Source organism: Platalea leucorodia, assembly GCF_965183815.1.
Source record: "Platalea leucorodia genome assembly, chromosome: 8".
Lineage (NCBI taxonomy): Eukaryota > Metazoa > Chordata > Aves > Pelecaniformes > Threskiornithidae > Platalea > Platalea leucorodia.
The window spans coordinates 35,509,108-35,531,031 of NC_138830.1; the positions used below are offsets into that span (position 1 = coordinate 35,509,108).

Genomic DNA, 21,924 nt, shown 5'->3' on the forward strand with positions numbered 1-21,924 from the left:
GCTCCCGCAGCCCGGCCGGGAAGCGGCGCCCATCCCCGGGGAGCGGCGGCGAGCGGGCTCCCCCTTCGGGAAGCCCATCCATCCCCACCGCCCTGCAGCCGGACCCGCAGGGACCCGCAGACAAGGACAGGGAAGGCAGGGCTCTGTTCCAGCTCTACATTTATTGTAACAGGGAACGGGCAGCAGACAGGCCTAACGCCAGGTAAAAGGGCTCTCTGCAACCGGGAGCGGCAGCTCCAGAGCCACGTAGAACCGGGGACCACAGCACGAGAACCCGCAGCGCCCTGGGGCAGCACCAGCAGCACGGAAAGTGGTTTATTGCACAAATGGGAGCAAGCGGTGGCCGTGGGCATCGGGCCACGTAAACCATCGTCGTGGTGCAAACCCTCTGTCCGGGACCAGCAGCAGGCTCCAGCTCTCCTCGGCCTGCGCAAGCAGCTCCTCCTGCGCCAGCAAGCGCCGTGACGGCGTGCGCTAGACTGGCCTGTCCTGGCTCCCAGGAGAACATGGCTGCGCTGGGCTGGAACGAGGACTGCTCTGCTAAATGTCCTGGCACGGCTGCAAAGGGGAAAGGTGCTAGCGGACGGAGAAAGCTCACGCAGGCTCAGAGGCCACCCCTCCAGGTCTGCCTAGGGAGGCAGCTTTGCTTGCTGCAAGGAGAAACTCCGCTGTGACCCAATGGCCGGACACGGGGCAGACGGCCTTTGGGAGCTCACGCTCTCCCCAGCGACACCTGCGTTCAACCCTGTAGGCTTCAATTTCAGCTCTGCGACACGAGCTCCCACCTGGGGCAGCCTCAACCCACACCCCCCAGGTGCTCTGGGGGCACACGGGTGGGAACCGCCCTCTCTCTGCGGGGGATTGTCAGGATTAGGGTTTCACTGGCCATACAAGAACCCCTGCGCTGGCACATCCCCAACAGGTAATATTTGGTGCACAGGAGGGACAGGTTCCAGCTGTGCAATGACAGGAGGAAGTCCCCAGCTCGACGCAGCCATGTGCCAGTTTATTTGGATTAAAAATCAGAGTCTCAGGGACATTCAGTTTAAAAGGATAGAATGTTTTTTGAGTCATCAGCTCTCAGACTTCCCTCGGGATCTTTCCCTCCTGAAATTTGGCTGAACAGAGCAGATGAGAGGGACACCCTGCACCCCCACGTGCGGGTGGACATGGCAGGGCTCACCTCTTGGCTCATGGCTTTGGGACACGCACGAAGACTCTGCTTTGCAGGGAGGGCTGCTGGGCTTGGTACAGGAACGGGGAGAAGCAGAGACCAACAGAGAACAGTTTCCAGAGGGGGTTCTTACTGGGGGTGGGGGATGAGAAATTGCTTCATCTCAGGGCACAGGAGTGAAGTCAGGAGAGCCAGGCAGGTCTAGAGGAGGGACACGGGTCTGCCCCACACACCAATGCCACTGTGAATTACGCCTGAAAGGAGATTCCCAGATGGAAAGAGCGAAGCCAACAATGGAGCAGATTTTAGTAGGGAGAAGTCCTCAGAGCTGGTTGTCGGAGGGCAGCTTTGGTGCTGCCCTGCCCTGGGCTAGGAGGACGAAGGAGTATGGAGCGTGCTGGCAGCAGGGACCGCTGAGGGGGTGGCAGGGTCGCACCTGAGCAGCTCTCCCACTTAGCCCACCCAGCTCCCCACCCACTGCCGCTTGGACCAGCGGCCAACAGCCTCACAAAGCCTTGTCATGGAGAAACAAGCGTGGGGAAGCCTTTGGTGCCTACGCCAGTAGGATGGCAGTCCTAAGCATTTGCTTCCTCCAGTGCAGATGGGTGCTGGGGCTGATGGACAGAGGATGGATAGCAGGGGAGAACGGCTGTGACAAGCGGGAGGCAACAATGATGTCCCTGCTCCATAACGCAGGGTGGTTTTGACTAGGCTTCTACAACAACTCATCTACAAGATACATTCAGCAGCGGTGTCAAGTGCTGTGGTTGGAAGTATTCTGCTTGTTTCCCTTCCCTCCCCATCTTCAACCAGTGGGGAAGGGAAGGCCACCAGCTCCAGAGCACACCTTTCTCTTTACTTTGTGACTTGATGAATGGCATGAGCCAGGTAACCTACATTGCCTGATGTAACTCCTGCCACAGAGATTCGTCCGTCCTTTGTCATATAGATGGAGAACTCCTTGATCAGCCGCTCCACCTGGGGTGAAAGAACAGAGTTCAAACCACAGGCCAACCTCTACACTCTTAGCAGAGTGCAAATTTACCCAGCTTGCCAGAACTGAAAGCATACTGGGAGCCAACAGACATGGCATCCCACTGCCTGCAGAGCCAGCAGTGCACTCTATAAATCAAGAGATGCTGCTCGGCTCTCGGGCAACGCATAAATGCTGCAGACGTTTAGCCAGGAGAGTCACTTCACTTCAGCTGACCTTTAAGGTCACCTCAGAGCAGCACCAAGTGACTGCTTCCTTTGACAGATAAGCAGGCTACATCTGCTTTCAACCTCCACAAGCAGAGCAGGGAGCAGAGGAAGACACGGCTCCCCATGATGCTCCAGTGCTACAGGCTTGGAGGATGTTCCTCCTGGAGGAAGAACTGCCCACGAGGGCTCATTTTGGCACCTGCAGTCAAGATCTTCCTGACAAGGACCACAAACGACACCTTGAGACCACAGGAACTACGTTTACCTGCTCAGGCTTCAGTCCCGTGAAACAGAACATGCCGATCTGGTCAGTGATGTGCTGCCAGTTGTGGGAGGATCCCTCTTTCTTGAGGTTGGACACCAGCTGAGTCCGCATGCTGATGATCCGGTCGGCCATGCCCTTCACCTCCACGAGCCTGAGAAGCCAACCCAGGAATTGCTCAGAGCAGGGCTGGGATGTGCCAACACTGCTCCACCCCCCAACTACCAGGAATCAACCCTCTCCCACCTGGAAGGGCCTCATACCCCAAAAATGTGGGGGATGCAGATGAGCAAAGACCAGAAAGTGTGAACCTGTAGCTCCACCTGGGGAGCTGCTTCTTTCTCCAGGTACCTGAAGGTGATTGCTATTTATTTACTCCATAGCTGTTGGATGCTACTACCAGAGTATCAGCATTTCTCACTTCTGAAAGCCACGGGTGAGCAGGAGGCCTCATGGCAGCACTGCCCAAACCCAGATAAAATAATATCTGCAGATAAACGAAGAGTTGTGGGGGTACCTCCCAGTGCAGGCAGACATCCCTGCTCCAAGGCAGCACAACTAGGAGATGTCTCTGCTGGGCCATGGATCAGGCGTAAGCGTCAGCCTGCCAAAGGAACACGGCTTCCAGCGAGGCCACAACACACAGCCAGCCTTTGTTCTGCCAGGAAGCAGGCTCAGAGCACGAGGGTTACATTCCTGGGTCTTATTCCCAGGGGGCTTACGCTTCCACTTCCCATGTGTGAGACATACTACGTGGCTGCAACACCTCAGTCAGTCTTTTCCACTCCTTGGACAGACAGCTCCTGCAGCCCTCAATCCTAGGGGAGCTTTAGCTCCTCCTTTACAGTGTTTTCTGCCTTGGTAACACAAGGGAAACCTGTTTGTGTCAGGCTGGACCAATACCAGCTGGTGTCAGGACACGAGCAGGGATTTCTCCAGAGGAAAGGGGTGGCACGTGGTTCTGACTGTACCCCTGAAGCTATGAGCTGCCCACGACAGCAGCAGGCAGTAAGCACAGCACAGGGCTGCCACAGAGAAACTGCACATCTCGATGGCGTGAGCATTAGGGGTTCCCTCTTACCACTCCTTCCGAAGGTCAGGGGTGTTCAGGATGATAGAGGCGATGCGGGCTCCATTCAGGGGTGGGTTGGAGTACATGGGGCGGATGAGGATCTTCAGCTGTGATTCGACCCTCTTGGCTTCCTCTGCATCACTGCAGATCACCGTGAAGGCACCCGCACGCTCTCCTGAAAGAGGGGCAGTCAGGTCCCAGCCGCTGCCCTTGGATACGCAGGGCTGGGGCAGGACCTATCCAAATGCCACACAGCTTTAGCGGAACCCTGTTCTCTAGAAGGGTCTCCACCAGCTCCCAGCGGGTTATCTCCTGCACCCCGATCAGAACTGCAGGATGAACACAGGCAGCAGAAAGACACTGGCTGCTAAACCCCAGAGGCAGCGGGGTCCCTCCAGCAGCCTGGATGAAACCGTCTCCGCACCACCTGCCCTACTCACCGTACAGCCCCATGTTCTTGGCGTAGGACTGTGCCAAGACGATGTTGATGCCCTGCTCGATGAAATATCGCACAGCCCAGGCATCCCGGTTGATGTCCCCGCTGGCAAAGCCCTGGTAGGCCATGTCAAAGTACACGAGAAGGTTCCGTTTCTGCCAGCAAAGAGGGGAGAGAGTGTCACAGGAGCTGAACACCCCTCCAGCAAGCAGGGCAGCAGGCTGAAGAGAGCTATGCAGGCAGCACGCTACTCAACTGCAACTGTGGACCTCCTGAAGTGGAGCCGTTCCCCTTCGTTTGCAACAGAGAAGGCAGCCCCAAAACCACAGCTACCCACCATACATCAAAACAGAAAGTCAAGACCCTCCCGGTGCTTTTATGAGACGTGCAGTCTGGCCCAGAAGGCAGAAGTGGATTCAGCAGTAACAAATTATTCCATTTCAGTGTCTCCTGTATTATCAGTTTCCAGGAAAACCACCTGGGAACCCTCTGGGCAGGTGCCAGCCCTTCCAATGCCTCCAGGCAGATAACCCAGACGCACTGCCCCTCAGTCAGGAGACCCGCAGCCATCTGCAGGCCCCAGAGGCCACTTTGATATCTACCAATGCTCAGAACACTACTAAGGCCAGGCATCCCCAAACCAAATTTCACTGGCTACAGCTTGGGGGAGCGGCAGGGAGGAAGAGGACAAGGATGAAGGAAGAACATGCCCCTATCTGTTTCCAGCTGAAACTTGCAAGGAGAAACCAGGCACTTTAAAGATCTTCCAGCATTTTTAATACACCAGCACTGGGAGACCCTCTCCAGCTATCACGGCTCACTTTTTCAACTCTGCTGCTCTCCTTTCAGGTCTCCTTACCCCAGCTTCCTGGGAAGGTGCCAGCAGAAAGTCTGATGGTCAGCTAGAAGCTTTATGGGTGCACTTGTCTGGCTCCTGTCTTCAGTACAGGAACATGACACCCATTCTGGCTTCAGGCAAGGGAGTAACCTTTAGCGCAGTGAAGGCCAGATACCACCCATGAAAGCCCAGAGATGTGGTTTTCCCAGGAACAGCACAGTACCCCTGGGACACTCTACTGCTCACCTTCACCACAGCCGCCAACTCCTTCCATTGCTCCTGCCGGGGATCCACCCCGGTGGGGTTGTGAGCACAAGCATGCAAGAGGATGATGCTCTTCTCTGGAATTTTCTAAGGAAGATGTTACAAAGAATGAATTATTGATGACATCTGAGCACTCTCCTCAGCAGCTGAGATGGGACTCTTGCCCTAGACAGCTTAGACAAGCTCTGCAAGGCTTCTAGCCTTCATTTGGTGCCTTCAGGCATCATATTCAAAAACAGTGAGAGGGATGGAACACCTCTCCTATGAACAAAGGCTGAGAGAGTTGGGGTTGGTCAGCCTGGAGAAGAGAAGGCTCTGGGCAGACCTTATCACAGCCTTTCAATACTTAAAGGGGGCTTACCAGAAAGATGGGGACAGACTTTTAGACTTTTTAGCAGGGCCTGTTGCAATAGGACAAGGGGCAATGGTTTTAAATTCAAAGAGGGCAGATTCAGGCTAGATAGAAGGAAGAAATTTTTTACAATGAGGCTGGTGAGGCACTGGAACAGGTTGCCCAGAGAGGTGGTAGATGCCCCATCCCTGGAAGCATTCAAGGTCAGGTTGGACAGGGCTCTGAGCAACCTGATCTAGTTGAAGATGTCCGTGCTCATTGCAGAGGAGGTTGGACTAGATAACCTTCAAAGGTCCCTTCCAACCCAAACTATTCTATGATTCTATTACATTTAGGCTAAAGCAAGATGATCACCCATCTCCCCACATCACCTCCCTGCTTCCAGGCATGAAAGACAACTCACGGAAATGTCATCCATGGCTCCGGAGAAGTCAAGGCTGCATGTCTTGGGGTCATAGTAGCGGTAAGCCTGAAGTTGCAGGCCAGCATCACGGAAAATGGGTGTGTGATTGCCCCAAGACGGTTTGGGTAGATACACATCACGGCTAGCCTTGAAGAACCGTTGCTGATCAAGAGAAAGACAGTGTTCAAACAGGTTGAACAGACTCAAGCAGTTAGAAAACCCCAAAGATTCAGCTCTGGTCTAAAGATGTCCTTTCCTTCCCCCACCAGCCTGGGACTCACCAAAAAATTGGCTCCAATTCGCAGAGATCCAGTCCCAGAAATACCCTGCACAGTGACATACTGCAAGGGAAGAAACAAATACATGAGTCTGAGCAGCCATGGTACGATACAGGGAAAGCCCAGTCACTATGTCAGCATTGGCAGAAGCACACCTCTGCGACAGCTCCCTCAAACAGGGACATGGGGCTGGAGGGAACCACATGGGTCAGCAACTCCAGTTGCAGGGCAAGGAGTTGGGACCCCTGGCAAGGTCAAATCCCCTCCTTGGGAAGGGCTATTTCACCCCAGCCTTCAGGGGAAACAGTTATCCTTGGGTCTGGCCAGCTTGCAACTCAGAGGCATGAGTACCTGCCAGTCCTTCCACTTTTGCTGGGCACCCACATACCAACCGTCCATCAAAGTGCTGCCCACCCCCTGCTTCCCAGCTCGCTCCTTACCCGTCCGCTCTTGAAAGCCTCACTGTTTTCACCCAGAGCCAGTTCTGCGGATGCCCGGGTGAAATCTGCGAGCCCCCCGATGGGCAAGTACTCCTTGTCCATCTTCTTGGATGCTATCATGGCCTCCGCCTGGAAAGGAGGGCACACATTCAGCAAGGAAGGCATCACCATGGAGAGGATGGTGGACAGCTCAAGGTTGCTTCTCTTCACATTTGCTTGCTCAAGAGGGGCAAAGGTTGGCTTACAGGAATTTCCCTTCAGAGATCAGGGCTCATTCAAAGCCAGGGCAGCAGTAAACACTTCAGGTGACAGTCTGCTTTTACCACGGGGCAAGGTGCCCAGTGGCCACCAGTGCCCTCAGTGGGTGCCAGTGTCAGTATAGCAGAGCCAGAAAACCCAGCGCCAGAGGAGAGCACTACTTCCAGCCTGTTACAAGTCAGGACAAGGACACATGTTTCTTCACCCAAGCAGGAACTGCCCTGCAGGAAGGCAGGGCTTGACTGTTACTGAAAGGCAGAGATTGTCTCTACACAGGGAGACATCCCAAAACCAGGTAGGGTAGGTAGCAAGCCCTTTGTAAAGCCTCGTCATGCTGGGAGTGTTATTGAACTAGATGGAGCAGGTTAAAAAAAAAAAAAAAATCCCAGCCAGTTTTGAAAGCAGCCTGTCTGAAAGGTAGCTCACGCAACCCTTAAATATGGCTCCCCCCAGCTTTGCTCATCTCTACTTCTTTCAAGCAGATCCTGCATCAGAAACCAGTCCAAGTCCCTACCTAACACAGGATCAGAGAGTGGAAGCAAGAACAGCAGACAAGGAGCCATGCTCAGGAAAAATGCAGTGATGGAGACACCTGGAGTGCTCTGGGAACCCTATCCATGCTCCCAGAGCGGCGGGACAGACCCTGGCAGCACTCACATACCACCAGGAAACCATTCCTGTGACACCACCCAGGCTCCCTGGTTGTGACCCAGCTGCAATACGTGCTGACACAGGGGAAGCGAGGGCAAGGGATGGCTTTAAACCCCACATTGATGAGAAATATGGACAGTGCCTCCTCCCTGTGCCAAGGAGACCAGCCAGTCAATATGTGTGTCAGCTGCCAGCTATTTAATGGCCTATTTCTACACTTACAGCCCTGACAGGCTCCGTAATCCCCTCAAGGGCAGTGTCCACATCCAGCTCCCTGGGCTTGAGTTTTAGACTGGCTTATGGAGAAACTGGTAACAACGGCTCAGCAGAATTTCTAAGACTAATCCATCAACGGGACAATGTCAGCTCTTTCCTCGCATGTGGGCTGGCCCACGGAACATCAGCCTATTCAAGAAACACCTTGACCTTCAGAGGACAGCTGGGTTGGAGGGCTCATGGAAGTCAGCAACGAATTAGATTTACCCAGATGGGAATAGGGCACATATTTCCCATTTTATCCCCTACTACTTAACAACCAGCTCTGTTGTGTCTCAAAAGCATTAGTACTGCTAAGGAAGACATCCAGGAACACTGTCCTGCTCTGTTAGAGACAAAGCTTATTCTAAGGACCAACAGGCAAACCTTGCCTAGAGGCCTTCCCCCCTCCATGATCCCCGACACCTGGATCCGGCCCTGTCCAGCAGCCAGCACCAGGCTCACCTTGCGAACACAGTTCAGGACGTACGGCTTCCCGTTGTCATCCCGGTACGCCCCCACACCCAGGTTCATCTTCTTGGAGTTGGTGTCGCGCTTGAAAGCTTCTGTCACCCCCAGGATGGGGTCGGGGGGACCCATCTCCACATGGGACCACCATGAGCTGAAGGGAAAAAAAGCAGCTAAGAATTAGGCTTGAGAACTGGGCAAGGACATGCACCAACATGGCCAGAGAGAAAACCTCAAGAGAAATCGTGTCTTTAAACCACTGGAAAAGGTACAAGCAGGGCTAAGAGAATTACCCAGGGGAAAAAAAAAAAAACACAACTCCTTTATGCTCCATGATCTGGCACTGTGTTTTATGTTGCAGAATGGGCAAAGAGCCTCAGTTCACTGTGGCTGAAGGTGACTGACCCCCTCCAAGTCATTAATGTGTAGAAATGCCCTGCTTGCCTTATGTGCTGACACCAGGAAGGCCCCAGGAAACAAGCCTTAAACTCTTACGCTCTGGCCAAGTGCCGTCTCTTCACAGCCTACAGGCGGGATCACGTAGGTTAGTCCCCTCCAGGGAACCTTGGCCAAATCCAGGCAATTGCACAAAGCACAAATACAGAGCCTCTTCCAAACTCCTGGAAGGGCTTTTGTGCATGAAAACTAATCTGCTTTTCCCGTAACGTTGGCTGACCTAATGAAGCTATTTCCTTTCCCTACCCTACAAACTCTGCCTTGCTTGAAGAGGGATGTCATAGCCAAATGCTGTTTTCCTGGAAATCACACAGGACACTTTCTTCCCAGTGTGCCAACTGACAAGCTCCGATGTGAAGCCCCCTTCCCTTGCTATCAAGCACGAAACCTCCCTTTGTCAGGAAGAGCTTTGCACCTCGCTGCTCAGCAGCCGTTCTACAAACCACCTGCCTCTGCCCTGTTGGCAGGACATCTTGAAGACGGAGAGCCTTTCTTAATGTCAAGGGCAGACCAGACCATGCTATAAAAAGAAACCTGTTATTCTCCCTTTGGCCACAGCCTCTGCCCAGTCCCACGTCCAGGCTTTGCAGGCTTGTAGATAGCGCAAGAGAAGAGGTGTGGTGGTTTTTAACCTGCCTGACAGAGGGCTGCAGCTGTAACAGCCCCCTCCTGAAGACAGGAATACTAAAGACAACAGAAGACTCCACACAGCTCTGAGCATCCTGACTCACAGCATCACGCAGGCGGTAGATTGGGTTTATCTCTTCCAGGGCAGGATTCAGTCTTGATTGCTAAAGGCAAAACACACAGTGAGACAGCTCCCACCACTAATGCTGCCAGGTATCAGTTTTACAAAGCTTTGCAGCCCCCAGAAGGCTGCCTCACATGAAGATAACAAACTTTCCCAACACAGGAATGCTGTCCCCGGGCTGGGTTTTGCCCCAGGCAATGCAGGCAGCCTGGAGCCACCCCTGGGCCAGCCAGACCTCCTGCTGAGTGCTCGGTGTGGTGACAGATACAGCACCTCTGAAGGCAGAAGGGCCAGGTGGGTTAAGGAAGCTCTAGCACTAGTGATCAGCAGAACTCACAAAATCATCTTCCCCCTCCACTCTGTCCCTGTTTCGGGTCCATTTAGACCCAGTTTACTCACTACATAAACACACTTTGCACTAGGATGTGTATGTAGATTGCATCTCATGGAGCCCCAAACATCATTTGCTCTCTTCGGACTTAACTGCTCTTCCCATCAGTACAGTATTTCCAATAAAAAGCCTGTCTCTTCCTTTTGACAGGCTCTGTGGAAAAAAGGGCAACAAACACATCCGAGGCAGAGCCACCTCAGGTAGTTTAAAAATGGAAGATGTGCTTAGTGTTTTCTAGACCACTAACAAGTGTTAATTACCTCTCTGGTTAAGTACAGGATCAACTTAGAAAGGAGGATGAGTCAGTCATGCCAGCAACACACACCCTCCAGAGAGGGACACGTGCTGCAGCCAACAGGGAGGGAGCAGCCTGGGCGGCCAACCTGAGCAGGACACACTGAGGGGGCTGCCGGGGCAAAAAACTACTGCAGATTCAGGCAGCATGCAATGCTGCTTTGGAAAACCTCTCCCGATGCCTTCCTGGCAATGGAAGGTGCAGAGAAACACACTCTGCACAGGAGCGTGTCCCTCTGCAGTTTACCTGGTCTACAATTATTTTGGTACCAAGGGCTGCAGGATCCCGGCCATCTATTTTGCAGATATTTTACATCTTTGGGGATGGTGATGGCACCTTCTTTCTGCTGGGCTTTTCACCAAGCGGCTTACAGTGTTTGAGGTATTTAGGTCCTGATCTTGCAAACACTTAAGCAGGTCACTGGGCTCTAATATACCACTGCTGCAATTAATGCTGATCCTGTGGGCATTTACCTAAGCTGCAGCACTCTGGAGAGTTAAGTACTTTTGTTCTGAGCCGGTCTTTCTATCGGCTTAAGGCAGCGAAGGGTAGGTTTAGGACTGATTTTCCTGTTCTCAGCCTGAAGGCCAAAGAAAGACTCCTCTGCTGCTTCCATGGAGGTGAGCTTGCAGGGAGACAGGAAAAAAGTCCAGGTTGAGTTGTCCAAACCCATGAGGATATCCAAGAGATCACAGAGGCAAAGCTTTCTAGACAGGAGTTTGGGAGAAGACATCTACTAGGGATCCGAGGCCACAGTCCTAACGCACCACTGCCCCTATGTTACTGTAACATTGTTGTCTCTGCACTGTGTTATATTTTATTTTGAGCAATTAAAAGAGCATTAGTCTCGAATAAAGGTCAAAGTTATAAACTGCACATCTTCTCTGCCAGGCTGGAGGAATTTCAGTGCCGAAAACTAAACGAAGGCAAGTTCTAGCTGGGGTTGAACTACCTGAGGGATACCCAATGTAAGCCAAAGAAAGCACGTTTTCCAGCTACGGGACTTGAACACAGGTGGCTGAGTCAAGAGTTTAGATGCTGAGCAGACCTGGTATTCAAGTAGTCTCCATATTCTCCAGCCAGGCTGGTCTTCCAGGCTGGTTTAATGCACAGCTGCAAGCGCAGTGTGACAGATGGGACAGAGAGAAGGTAGGAAAACGCACCAGGAACTGCATAAACCAGCAACACCCTTCAAAAACGTATGTTGAACTTACAGCCCGAGCTGCAGAGACCTAAGAGCGTGGTTATGGACTCCAGCCAAGCCCAGAAAGCAAGTTTTCCTCTAGGTAAGCAAGCATTTACAAGTCCAGTGAAGGTTTCCATTGTGAAGAGGCCAATCCACGTTCCCTGAGGTACAGCCACGTAAGATACTGGATTTCAAAACCTCTGCCAAAGCCCCTACAGCAGTTCTGCAAGCCAGAGCAGAGCAGAGGGGCCAAAGGCGACAGGCGATGCTGGCCGGATACCACAGCTAAAGCAAATATTTACACAAGAACAATGCCAACAGGCTACTACAGTCCTTTCAAGCCTAACAGTTAATTGCCCCAGTCAGCTGCAGTAATCTCCCCACCAAGAAAAGCATTTAAAATAGCTGTCTGGTGATACATCAGAGCAGCAGACTGAGTTATCACCTTAATTAGCATTTGTGTGTCAAGGGAGACTTTTTAACCACTTCGTATCTCTTCACCTCTGTCCTGATTTCAGAGAGACCTTTCCCAGCACAGAACAACTGTAACAGCTCCCAGCACCACAGCTGAAGATAAGGAAAGAGAACACTGCCAATCCCTGCTTGGCATCCCCTATCTCAGGATAACTCTTTGGTAACAACAGAGGGCTGTGCACAAAGGCTCTTTACTTACAAAAGGCATGGTCTGCACCCCTTTTAGGTGACCTCAATTCAATTTGGTAATTTATAGTTTGCTGTGTAACAAACTTGAGAAAAGCAAAGCTATTGCCAGTGGTCTTGCATACCTTTCACAGGCAGAAAACACAAGTTCTAGATACCTGCTCCTCCGTACCTGCTGAGAAGAGCCAGGAGGCTGCCTCAGGAGAAGCAGGGGCTTGGAGCATTCGTCTCACAAGGCAGCAAGGGGTTATGCTGGACAGAACAGGGTTAATCAATACCTAATAGCCTTCTTTATCTGCTGGAATGGGGAAATAAAAAAAAACCCCACCGCTTTTCTTCACTGACAAGGGCAGAGAGCTGTTCCTTAAAGCTTCCCAAACCAGTGTGGGCCAGGAGTCAAAGGGCTCTGGAGAGCAGCAAGTCCTTGCCCAGATCCCTCTGCACGCTCTGCTTCTCGGCCGCCTGGTCACGGTGGTGTTCCCAGCCAGCGCCCTGTGGCTCTCAGGTCAGCTGGACTTTGTGGAGCCATTCTGGGTTCTTCACAGGGCTCCAGCTGCACCCTGGCTTCAGAGACAGTGGAGTCCAGAGCTGCCAGCGCAGAACAGGCCCTCAGAGAAACACCCTCGCTCCCATCCCGCTCACGCCAGGTTGTGCACACCTGAAGGCATGGCTCTAGCGCAGGCAGCGCTGCACACTGGCAGCACCACCCCAGCCCCATTTCATGGTGCATGGGGTCCCTTTGGTCCTGCTACGTGGTGCATGCCAGGCAGCAGGACCCCAGCCCCATTTCACAGCATATGGGGTCCTTTGTGCCCTGTTGCACAGTGCACACCACCAGCAGCACCCCAGTCCCGTTTCTCGGTGCAAAGGATCCCCCGCCCTGGCCCTGTTGCACACCACCACCACCACCAGCGCTCCAGCCCCATTGCACGGTGCACAGGATGCCCCCGGACCCGTTACACGGTGGACAGGATGCCCCCGGACCCGTTTACACGGTGCACAGGATGACCCCGGCCCCGCTGCACGGTGCACGCTGCCCGTGCGCGCGCTGCCCCGCGTGCCCACGCGCCCTCCACGGCGGTTCCTCAAGGGCAGGCTGGGGGCGCCGGGCCCAGCCGCAGCCAATCAGAACGCGAAGAGGCGCCGCGCGCCCCCCGACTCGCCGCCTTCCCCAGCCAATCGGCGCACCGTTCCCCCGGCAACCCCCTTCCCCACCGCGACGTCACCGGCGGCGCCTATGGGCTCCACGGAGGGACATGCTTCCTCCCCGCGAAGGGCCCGCAGCCCCCCGACCCGACCCGACCCGACCCGACCCGCCTCGACCCGACCCGCCTCGCCTCACAGGGGCACCGCGCCCGGCGCTCGGCGGCGCGAAAGCCCCTCCGCCGGCACCGGAGGGCGGCCCCGGGGGGCTGAGCCGCCCCTCAGCCCTCACCTGGCGCGGGCGGCGGCAGCGGCGGCGAGGCGCGGGGCGGCGAGGAGGCGGCGGGTGTGCAGGAGAGCCATGGCGGCAGCAGCGGCGAGCGGGCTGGCGAGCGTGCACCTCACACGGCGGCCACCGGTCTCGCGCCCCGCCCCGCGCATGCACCGCCCCGCGCCAGGACCGCGCCGACACCCGCCCCCTGGCGGCCGGGAGGTCTGGCTGCAGCCGCGCCGCCCGCCCGCTCCTGCGCTGTACTGGGCCGTACTAGGCTGTGCTGGGCCGTCTCGTACAGGGCTGTACTGGGCCGTACTGGGACACAGAGGACTGTACTGCACGATACGAGGCTGTACAGCGCTGTACTGGGCTGTGCTTAGCCATAGAGGACTGTACAGCACCATATGGGGCCATACAGGTCTGTACAGTGTGGTATTGGGTCATACTGGGCTGTACTGAGCCATACAGGACTGTACTGCACTGTACTGGGCTGCACAGGGCTGTACTGGTCCATATGGACCCATACAGGGCTGTACTGGGCCATACTGGGCTGTGTGGCGTTGTACTTGGCTGTATAGGACTGCACTGCACCATACTGGGCTATACTGAGCCATACTGGGCTGTACAGGGCTGTACTGGACCATATGGAGCTGTACAGGGCTGTATTGGGCCATACTGGGCTGTATGGGCCTGTACTTGGCTGTATAGGACTGCACTGCACCATACAGGTCTGTACAGAGCTGTACTGGGTCATACTGGGCCATACAGGACTGTACTGCATCATACTGGGCTGTACTGCACCATACTGGGCTGTATAGGGTTGTACTGGGCTGTACATGGCCATATAGGACTGCACTGCACCATACTGGGCTGCACTGCACCATACTGGGCTGTACAGGACTGTACTGGGCCATAGAGGACTATATGGCACCATTCTGGGCTGTATAGGGTTGTACTGGGCCATAATGGGCTGTACTTGGCCGTATAGGACTACACTGCACCATACTGGGCTATACAGGGCTGAACTGGGCCATAGTGGGCAGTACAGGGGCTGCCCCCCCACATTCGCCCCCAGCACCACACTCACCCCAGCGCCATGGCCCCCACCCACGCCCGCGCCCCGCTCCCACTGACACCCGTGGGGGTGTGCAGGGGACCCTCACGCATGGCCGCCCCCAGCACTCACCCTGCTGCCAGGCCACTGGGTGGGGGACACACACCGGGGTGTCTCCTGCCACTGGCAGGAAAGGTGGCACCGCGACTCCACCAGCATTGCCACCCCGGGACTGGTTTCCTAAACTGGGGAGGGCGGGTCACAACCCTTGGGATGTGCCTGAGGCTTTGGGAGGGGTAACTGGGAGTTACTGGGAAGTGTGCTGTCCCGGAGGTCACCAAGCTGGGGACATCAGTGTCCCCAGTCTGCCTGCACTCTGCTCCCCAGGGATTTTCCAACACCCTCATTCTATAGGGGCTTTCTGAAAAGCTCTGGCTCTCGCCCCCACCCAGTAGCCACATCCCGGGTGGGGGTCCCACCTCTTCCTGCTGCCCCCCAGCCCACCGTGGGGATGGGGAAAGAGGGGCTCCACTCTAGCAGTACTTGAATTTATTTGTAAACTGTTCTTTGGTAAACGATAAAAACTCAAGAAGAGACCAAATGAATGAAAATGACCCTCACACACCCCCCCCCCAAAATATAATTAAACCAACCAGGTGGATGGGGTAAAAAAAAAAAAATGAAGAGTTTTCCACACAAAGTGGGATTTTAACGAACCCAAGAGCTGCTGGGGGAGCGCTGGGGGGGGGGGAACGGGGGAACGGTGGGTGCTGAGCCCCCGACTGGGGGCTCAGCGCCCACCGTCCCCCCCATGCCCCCCCACCAGCGCCGCAGTGGTGGGTGCTCCCCCGCTGTGCTTGTTTTTCGGGGAGGAGGAGCGTGGGGTGGTGGTGGTGGGGTTCCTACATAGGGGGCTCGTTGCAGAGCACGATCTCCAGTTCCTTGCGGTAGAGTTTGCCCCCGTCGGAGAGGTTCATGATGCTCTTTCTGTAGTTGGTGAGCTGCTGGATGTTCATCTCCTGCAAGGAATGGGGTGGGGGGGTGTGATGTGGGGCTGGGTACCCCATTTCTTCCCGGGGGGCACCCCCAGACTGGGACAACCCCCCCCGGAGTTCCAGCACAGCCTCCCGTGGGCACACAGGGTTGGCATCTGGACCAGCATCTCTCCTGGTCCCCAGGGAGCAGGGACACAGCGGGTAGAAGACGCTGCTGGAGAGGGAAGGAGGCACAGCGGGGATCTGGGGGGGCACCCAGGCTCTGTCCCCCACTTACTCTTCCCCACTTACCTTCTTATTCTTCTCATACAGATCTTTCAGAAGTGCGTCCAGCTCATTTTCGTCAATGAAGCCGCTCCCATCCTGAGTAATGAGGGAGGGACATCGGCAGGGGTAAGGACATGAGACCCTTACCCCCAGACCCTTCCCCAGCACAGCCAGGGGTAAACCCAGCACTCGCACCCCAAATCAGAGTGGGGAATTGACCCAACTGAAAACACATGGTGTTTTTTTTTTTTTTTTTCCTTTTTTCTGAGTTACCTTTATTCGGTGCAATTTCCCTACCTTGTCATAGAAAGTGAAGATGGCATTGAACTCCTCCGAGGACAGCTTCATGCCCTGGGCAGCAGCAAGGGACAGTGGGGCATGAGGGATGGGAGGGAGGCACAAGCAGGGAATAGGAATGTTTTTATTTATTATTTTTATTTTACCTGAAACTTCAGAAGGAAGTTTTCTTGCACAGGCAAAAGTCTGAAAAAGAAGGGCAGGGATGAGCAGGAAGCAGCCAGAAAAAGACACTTTTTTAAACCAAAATGACTTTTCACTCAGAAACGTAAGCAAATTAAAGAGGAGAACTGTCTTCCTCGGAAGGTGGAGCAGACTCTTCCTAGATGCGAGTGTTTCGGGGTGTCTTTCCCTCCCCACCGCTTCCTTCTTGCTGCCTGTGACCTTACCGGGACATCTCCGAGAGGCCCAGCTTCCCATCGCCATTCATGTCGAACATCCGCAGCTGCCAGGACACAAGCAGCACCCGGTCACCCATCGCTTTGTCCTCCTCTCCCTCCCACCCGCTGTGGGGTGGTGAGACCCCCGGGGGGTACTGCCCTGCCCCGGGAGAGCTGTGGTCCCCTGGGACCAGCCCGGCAGTCCCACTTACGATGGTCTGCGTGTACTCCTGCAGCTTGGGCTCGTCGTAGGGCCGGTTCGCCTTCTTCAGCAGGTCCGACAAGAAGCCCTGGAAGGAGATGGCTTTGCTGGCTGTCCCCGTCCCTGGCTGTCCCGGCGGGGATGCCCCGCTGGCAGGGACCCATCCCAGCCCATCCTGCAGCCCACCTTAAGCTCGTTGGCTTCGATGTAGCCGCTGCGGTCCGTGTCGTACCTCCGCCAAGCCTGTGAAGCAGCCACTGTGAATGTTAGCATGGGCTTGCACCCCACATTTCCCCCCACCGGCATGTGTGTACCCCCATAACCTCCCACTCGCAGCATCCCCCGCCACCCTAGCAGAGATGGGGTCATCTCACGGCTCCGGTCTCGGCTCGCGGTGACCTCACCGGTGCCACATGCTCTCCCCCGGGGCTGGATGCTCTGCAAGCCCTCCTTTTGTTCAGCCCCATGCCAAGATTTCAAGCGCTATTATTCTCGCCCCAGCATGCGAGGCAAGGCTTTAATATTTGATGGCATCCCCCAATTAAACAATAGCCTCTGCTTACCCCTCCTTGTGCAATGGGGTGCTCCTCTTTCAGCCATCGCCTCCACCTTGGCTTCATTTTCCAAGCCCAAGCTCTCCCCCCCCTTTGGATGCTGCACATCCCCCTCCACCCCCAGCTGTGTTTCGGTCCCCATCAGCAATTTCTCTCCCACCTCGCAGATGGGCTTCACCCTGTGCCTGGGCACGGCGAGGTTTTGGGGTGGCTCAGAACCACGTCTAGCAGCGTTGTCTGCTTCAGCACATCCCTCAGGCACTAAGGACTGGCCACTCAGAGGGGGAATTTACAGAAACAGCTCCGAATCCCCACAGCTCACCTTGCGTGGAGACCGGGACAAGGTGCCCGGTTGCCCTGAGAGGTGCCCAAGGAGTGCTGAGGATTGGGAAAACTCATCACTCTGCCCCCAAACCCAGCACCATCCACACTGGGATGCCCCATCCTGCCTCCCGATGCTGAGTTAAAGCCAACAGTTTGGGGGAGACCAGGGGAGTTTGGGCAATGCCAGCTCCCAACCGTTTCTCTGTGGTAGAGCTGGGCACTGGGGACCGAATCCCATGGGGAGCCCCGGCACAGCCCACCCCGCTCACCTCCATGAACTCCGAGCTGGAGCCCACGTGCTGGCGGAAACACAGCAGGAAATTCTCCTCCGTGGGCAGGATCTGGGCCAGCTGCAGGGAGCATGAGCATCAGGGGGGAACACGAGCATCAGGGGAACGACCGCGAGCATCCCAGGGGTCTGCAGGGTCAGCACCACTCACCTCCGCCATCTCAATTTTGCCGTCCGCATTTTTGTCGTACTTGTGCATGAACTCCTTCATCTTGTCACCCAAGTTGTCGTTTTTGGAATCCTGCCCCAAGGAGAGGGGATGGGAGCGTTTATCCCTCCCTGTGCCAGTGTTCTCCCCTTACCTCCCGAAGGTGCCCCAGTCGCTCTTCAGTGCCATTCCCAAAGGAGATGGGGCTGACGTGAGCCTGAACCCTTGGGCAGGAGGGAAAGGGGGAAGGAGGGAGCAAATCCACGAGAGGCCCTTACCACACCCGCCCCCTTCCTCGCACTTTCCAGCTCCTGGAAGAAGTTTTCCAGTTCTTTGCCTTCGATGTAGCCATTTCCTAGGGAAGGAAAAAAAATGCAATAAGACCCCCCTGGTGCCAGAGGGCAGGAAGCGAGGGAGGGATGCTCCTGGGGGACGCAGTGCTTGTCCCCCTCCGCACGGGGACACGGCTCGAGGTGACTGCAGCCGCAAAGAAACGCAGGCTGACGCCGAGTGTTATACAAACCCAGCGATGCCCGAATTTGCAGAGAGCCGGAGCCCCCCATGTTGTAGCCCAGGGGGAGCCATAGCCCCGGGCTTGTCCCTGCACCCCCTTGTAGGGCACAGGGGGCTTTGTCCCCATCCCAGCGTTTGCTGCATTTTCTGCATCTGATGCTTCAATTGGGTGGTTTAATTAAACCTCTCCTTCCTGAGCACCCCCCAACTAGGACTGTCTCCTTTTGACCCACTGCGGGGGCCAGCAAGGGGAACAAAGACAAGGCACCCAACACAGCATCACCCCCCAGGTGCAGGATCAGCCCCAGGGACGGGGTCAGCCCCCAGGGCAGGGAGCCCAGCGCCAGTCTCTGAGGTGGCCGGGGGCTCAGAAAGGTCCCTGTCCCGTGTACCCCACACCCCTCGCTGCCAATATCTGTGCTGAGATGTGGTTCCTACGGAACCTGGGGTATCCACAACCCTTCCCTGCCTGCGGGATGCTCGGCAGCAGGACGGCTCAGTCAGGACCCAGCCATGCGTTGCTGCCTCAGCAGTGGCTCTCGGTGACTCCGAGGGGGTGACCACTGCGCCCCGAAGCAGCAGGGTCATGCCACAGCCGGGGGATGGCAGCAAGGACACTGGCTCTGTGGTGCTGCCAGAAATCCTCCCTCCCACCAACATCTGGGCACATCTGGGGGATGCTGCCCCTTCCTCTGAAGTGCCTGACTGAGGGTAGCCAGGGCTTTTCCTCGTGGGCATCACCCCCCAAAAAACCCTCCCCATTTCAGCCTCTGGAGGCTTGGACCGCAGTGCCCTGCTCTGTGCCACCTCCGGCATTGTCACTGGTGGGCTCCCCGGCAGCATCTCCTTCCCACTGCAACACAGAGGCTGAGAATAACCCATCCACATCCCGGCTGCAAGCGCCTGGGAAAGTCCCAGGGCACCTTCCTTGCTGACAGCTGCATCCTGATGGATGAGCAGCATCCCTCCCAGGAGGGGACGAGGAGCTCAGGCAGTGTTGGGGTGCCGGTGTGAGTTGCAGAGGGGTTTGGCTTTCCACTGCCCTTCCCAGGGGCTTTGTTTTTGTGGGTGTGGGAGAGCCCCAAGCTCCTTTGAATTCAGTTGGAAAAAAAAATCAGCAAGAGTTTAGAGCCAGGAAAAAGAATAACGCCAAGAAAAGCCACGGTTGGTAGCTTGGCTTCCCCCAAGCAGCAGCTTGGACAGGTCTGATCTGTGTCCGCAGAGTGGCAGTGTGTGGAGCGGTATGGAAAATCCCCTCCGGAGAGCCACAGCCGGCCCGTGCAGCTGCACCAGCATCCCTGGAGCCTCCCCATGCTGCGGAGCCATGGGACAGCCATGGCTGGCAAAGCGAGAACGTCAGACACTCAAAGGGACATCTCCGGGGCATGAGGAAACAGGTAAAATCCTCATGAGAGGTGTTTAAGCGCAGGGAAGAGCTTGGGTGAGACAGCCCCGTCTGCAGGGGGATGAACCCTGGGTCGCTCCATCACCCCATGCCCATTGGCAGAGGGAATCGGCCGGGGCTGTTGGAGCTCCCACCCCATGCAGCCGAGCATCATCCTTGCCAAGGCCACCATCTCCCCTGCCACCCGAGTCCATCCTCGCCTGGGCACCCGCCGTGCCACAGCCCGACAGCCTTGCCCTGTCCAGGGGCCACGGGCTACACTGGATCTGTGCCTGCCCCCATGTTTTGGAAATGACAGAGCACATCCAAGGGTGCAGCGGGATGTGCTGCAAGAAGGCAGCTGGACACCCACACCAGGAGCTGCCCACTCCTGCTGGGATGCAACCCTCGCACCTTCCCCAACCCCTCAGCTGCTCCAGTGCCAGCTCCAGCGGTGACAGGGACAGCCGTGCCTGTGTCCCCCAGTGCTGCGGGGGATGCAGGAGGGGCCCTGACGGAGCAGCCAAGAGGGCACCCAGCACAGGATGAGCTCTGGCTCCAGCAGCGCAGCCAGGGACGCTGCGTTACACAGTTCCCAGGAGGGTTTTGGTCCCCAAACCTCCCCCCAGGGACGGGAGACCCAGGGAAGGGCAAGAGCTTTCCCTTGGGCTGCTCTTCCCAGCGGGCTAAGCCTCCTTCACCGCACCACGGTGCTGAAACAAACTATTTTCCCACCAAAATGATGCTGCTTTTTGCACTTTCCCCCCAGCCCCCCTTTTTGGGGCTGGCAGCGATGGGGACCAGGGGTGGCATGCCCAGCTATGACTCGGTGGGGAGGTGACATCCCTGCTGAGGACACAGCTGCTGCCACACCATCCCTGGGGAGAGGATTTGCAGGTCTGGGGAGCAGGCGGGGAGGGACCGAGCGCTCCAGCCAAGCAAGGGCCATTTCTTACCCCCACACCAGGCAAGAGACACCCTCTCTGTCACCCCCCACCCTGTCTCCAGGGCAAGAAGGTGGCCCTGGGGCCAGGCTGGTGGTTGCACTGTCCCCCACACCTCCAGGCAACCCAGGTGCCAAGGATGGGGCACCGCAGAAGCAGGGGGGATGGAGGGGACAGAGGGTGGGCAAGGAGTTCCTGGGAGGAGGCACCCCAGCAAGGGCAGGACGCCCCGGCAAGCACCCAGAGGTGACACCAGCCCTGAGCGAGCCCCAGCTCTTGCAGGACCTGGCACCTGGGGGACGTGCAAAGGAGACCCGGGGCACCCTAAGGCTCAACATCCCACGGGCTGGGGGCTCCTGGCGGGGTCCAGTGCTGGGGTCCCCAACCTTTCCCAATGGGGAGGTCCTGGGGGAGCGATCGTATCCCTGATGCCGGAGGTCCCCACGACAGGGCTGCGCCCCAGGGGCTCCCCGTTTCCCTGGGCTGTGGTGGCGGAGGCTCTACCTCCTCCTCTGGGCTCCCCCCGACGGGCTGCTCCGGGACTCTCCATCGTCCCCCCCTGCCCCGCTCTCCCGGGGATGCTCAGCCCAGTGCCCTCCCCGCCGGTTTTGGGGGGTGGGTGTATGTGGGGGTGACGGCGGGTCCCCCGCGTCCCGGGACTGACCGTCTGCGTCGAAGTGTCGCCAGACGTCGAGGAACTGGGAGGCGGTGAGCTCGGCCAGGTGGAGGTGCGGGGCCTGCTGCGGGCCGGCCATCTCCCGCTGCCGCCGCCGCCGCCGCTGCCGCCGCCGCCCGCCCGCCGCCGCCTTTTATACCCGCCGGCACCGGCGCCGCCCGCCGCCGCCAGGGGGCGCCGCTGCCCCGGGACACCGGCCCGGCACGGGGGGGCAGCGGGACACGGGACCGGGGGGGACCGGGACAGCGGGACAGCGGGACCGGCGGGGGCAGCACTGGGCGCCGTGGGGGACAGCCTGAGTCCTGCCACTTGTCCCTGCCTTGTCACCTATCCCTGCTCTGTGTCACCTGCCCTGCCCCATGTCACCTATCTCTGCCCTATGTTACC

The 21,924-nt window shown here is 56.8% G+C and overlaps 2 protein-coding genes across 2 annotated transcripts; both read right to left on the reverse strand.

Moving 5' to 3' along the window:
- Positions 1-142: 142 nt before the first annotated feature.
- GOT2 (glutamic-oxaloacetic transaminase 2) lies at positions 143-13,677 on the reverse strand (the record flags this gene model as incomplete). The annotated part of the gene is made up of 10 exons (XM_082319839.1): positions 143-2,152; positions 2,643-2,793; positions 3,721-3,886; positions 4,152-4,302; positions 5,232-5,336; positions 6,005-6,166; positions 6,286-6,345; positions 6,723-6,851; positions 8,352-8,508; positions 13,529-13,677. The coding sequence occupies 10 exons, from the start codon at positions 13,675-13,677 to the stop codon at positions 2,030-2,032; spliced, it is 1,353 nt and encodes a 450-aa protein (XP_082175965.1). The 3' UTR covers positions 143-2,029.
- A 1,789-nt stretch (positions 13,678-15,466) lies between these two features.
- Positions 15,467-21,616, reverse strand: CALB2 (calbindin 2; the record flags this gene model as incomplete). Its single annotated transcript, XM_082318967.1, has 11 exons — positions 15,467-15,583; positions 15,851-15,922; positions 16,124-16,177; positions 16,270-16,309; positions 16,513-16,568; positions 16,716-16,793; positions 16,892-16,948; positions 17,853-17,933; positions 18,024-18,113; positions 18,299-18,375; positions 21,526-21,616. 11 exons carry the CDS (start codon positions 21,614-21,616, stop codon positions 15,467-15,469), a joined length of 813 nt encoding a protein of 270 aa, XP_082175093.1.
- Positions 21,617-21,924: the final 308 nt, after the last annotated feature.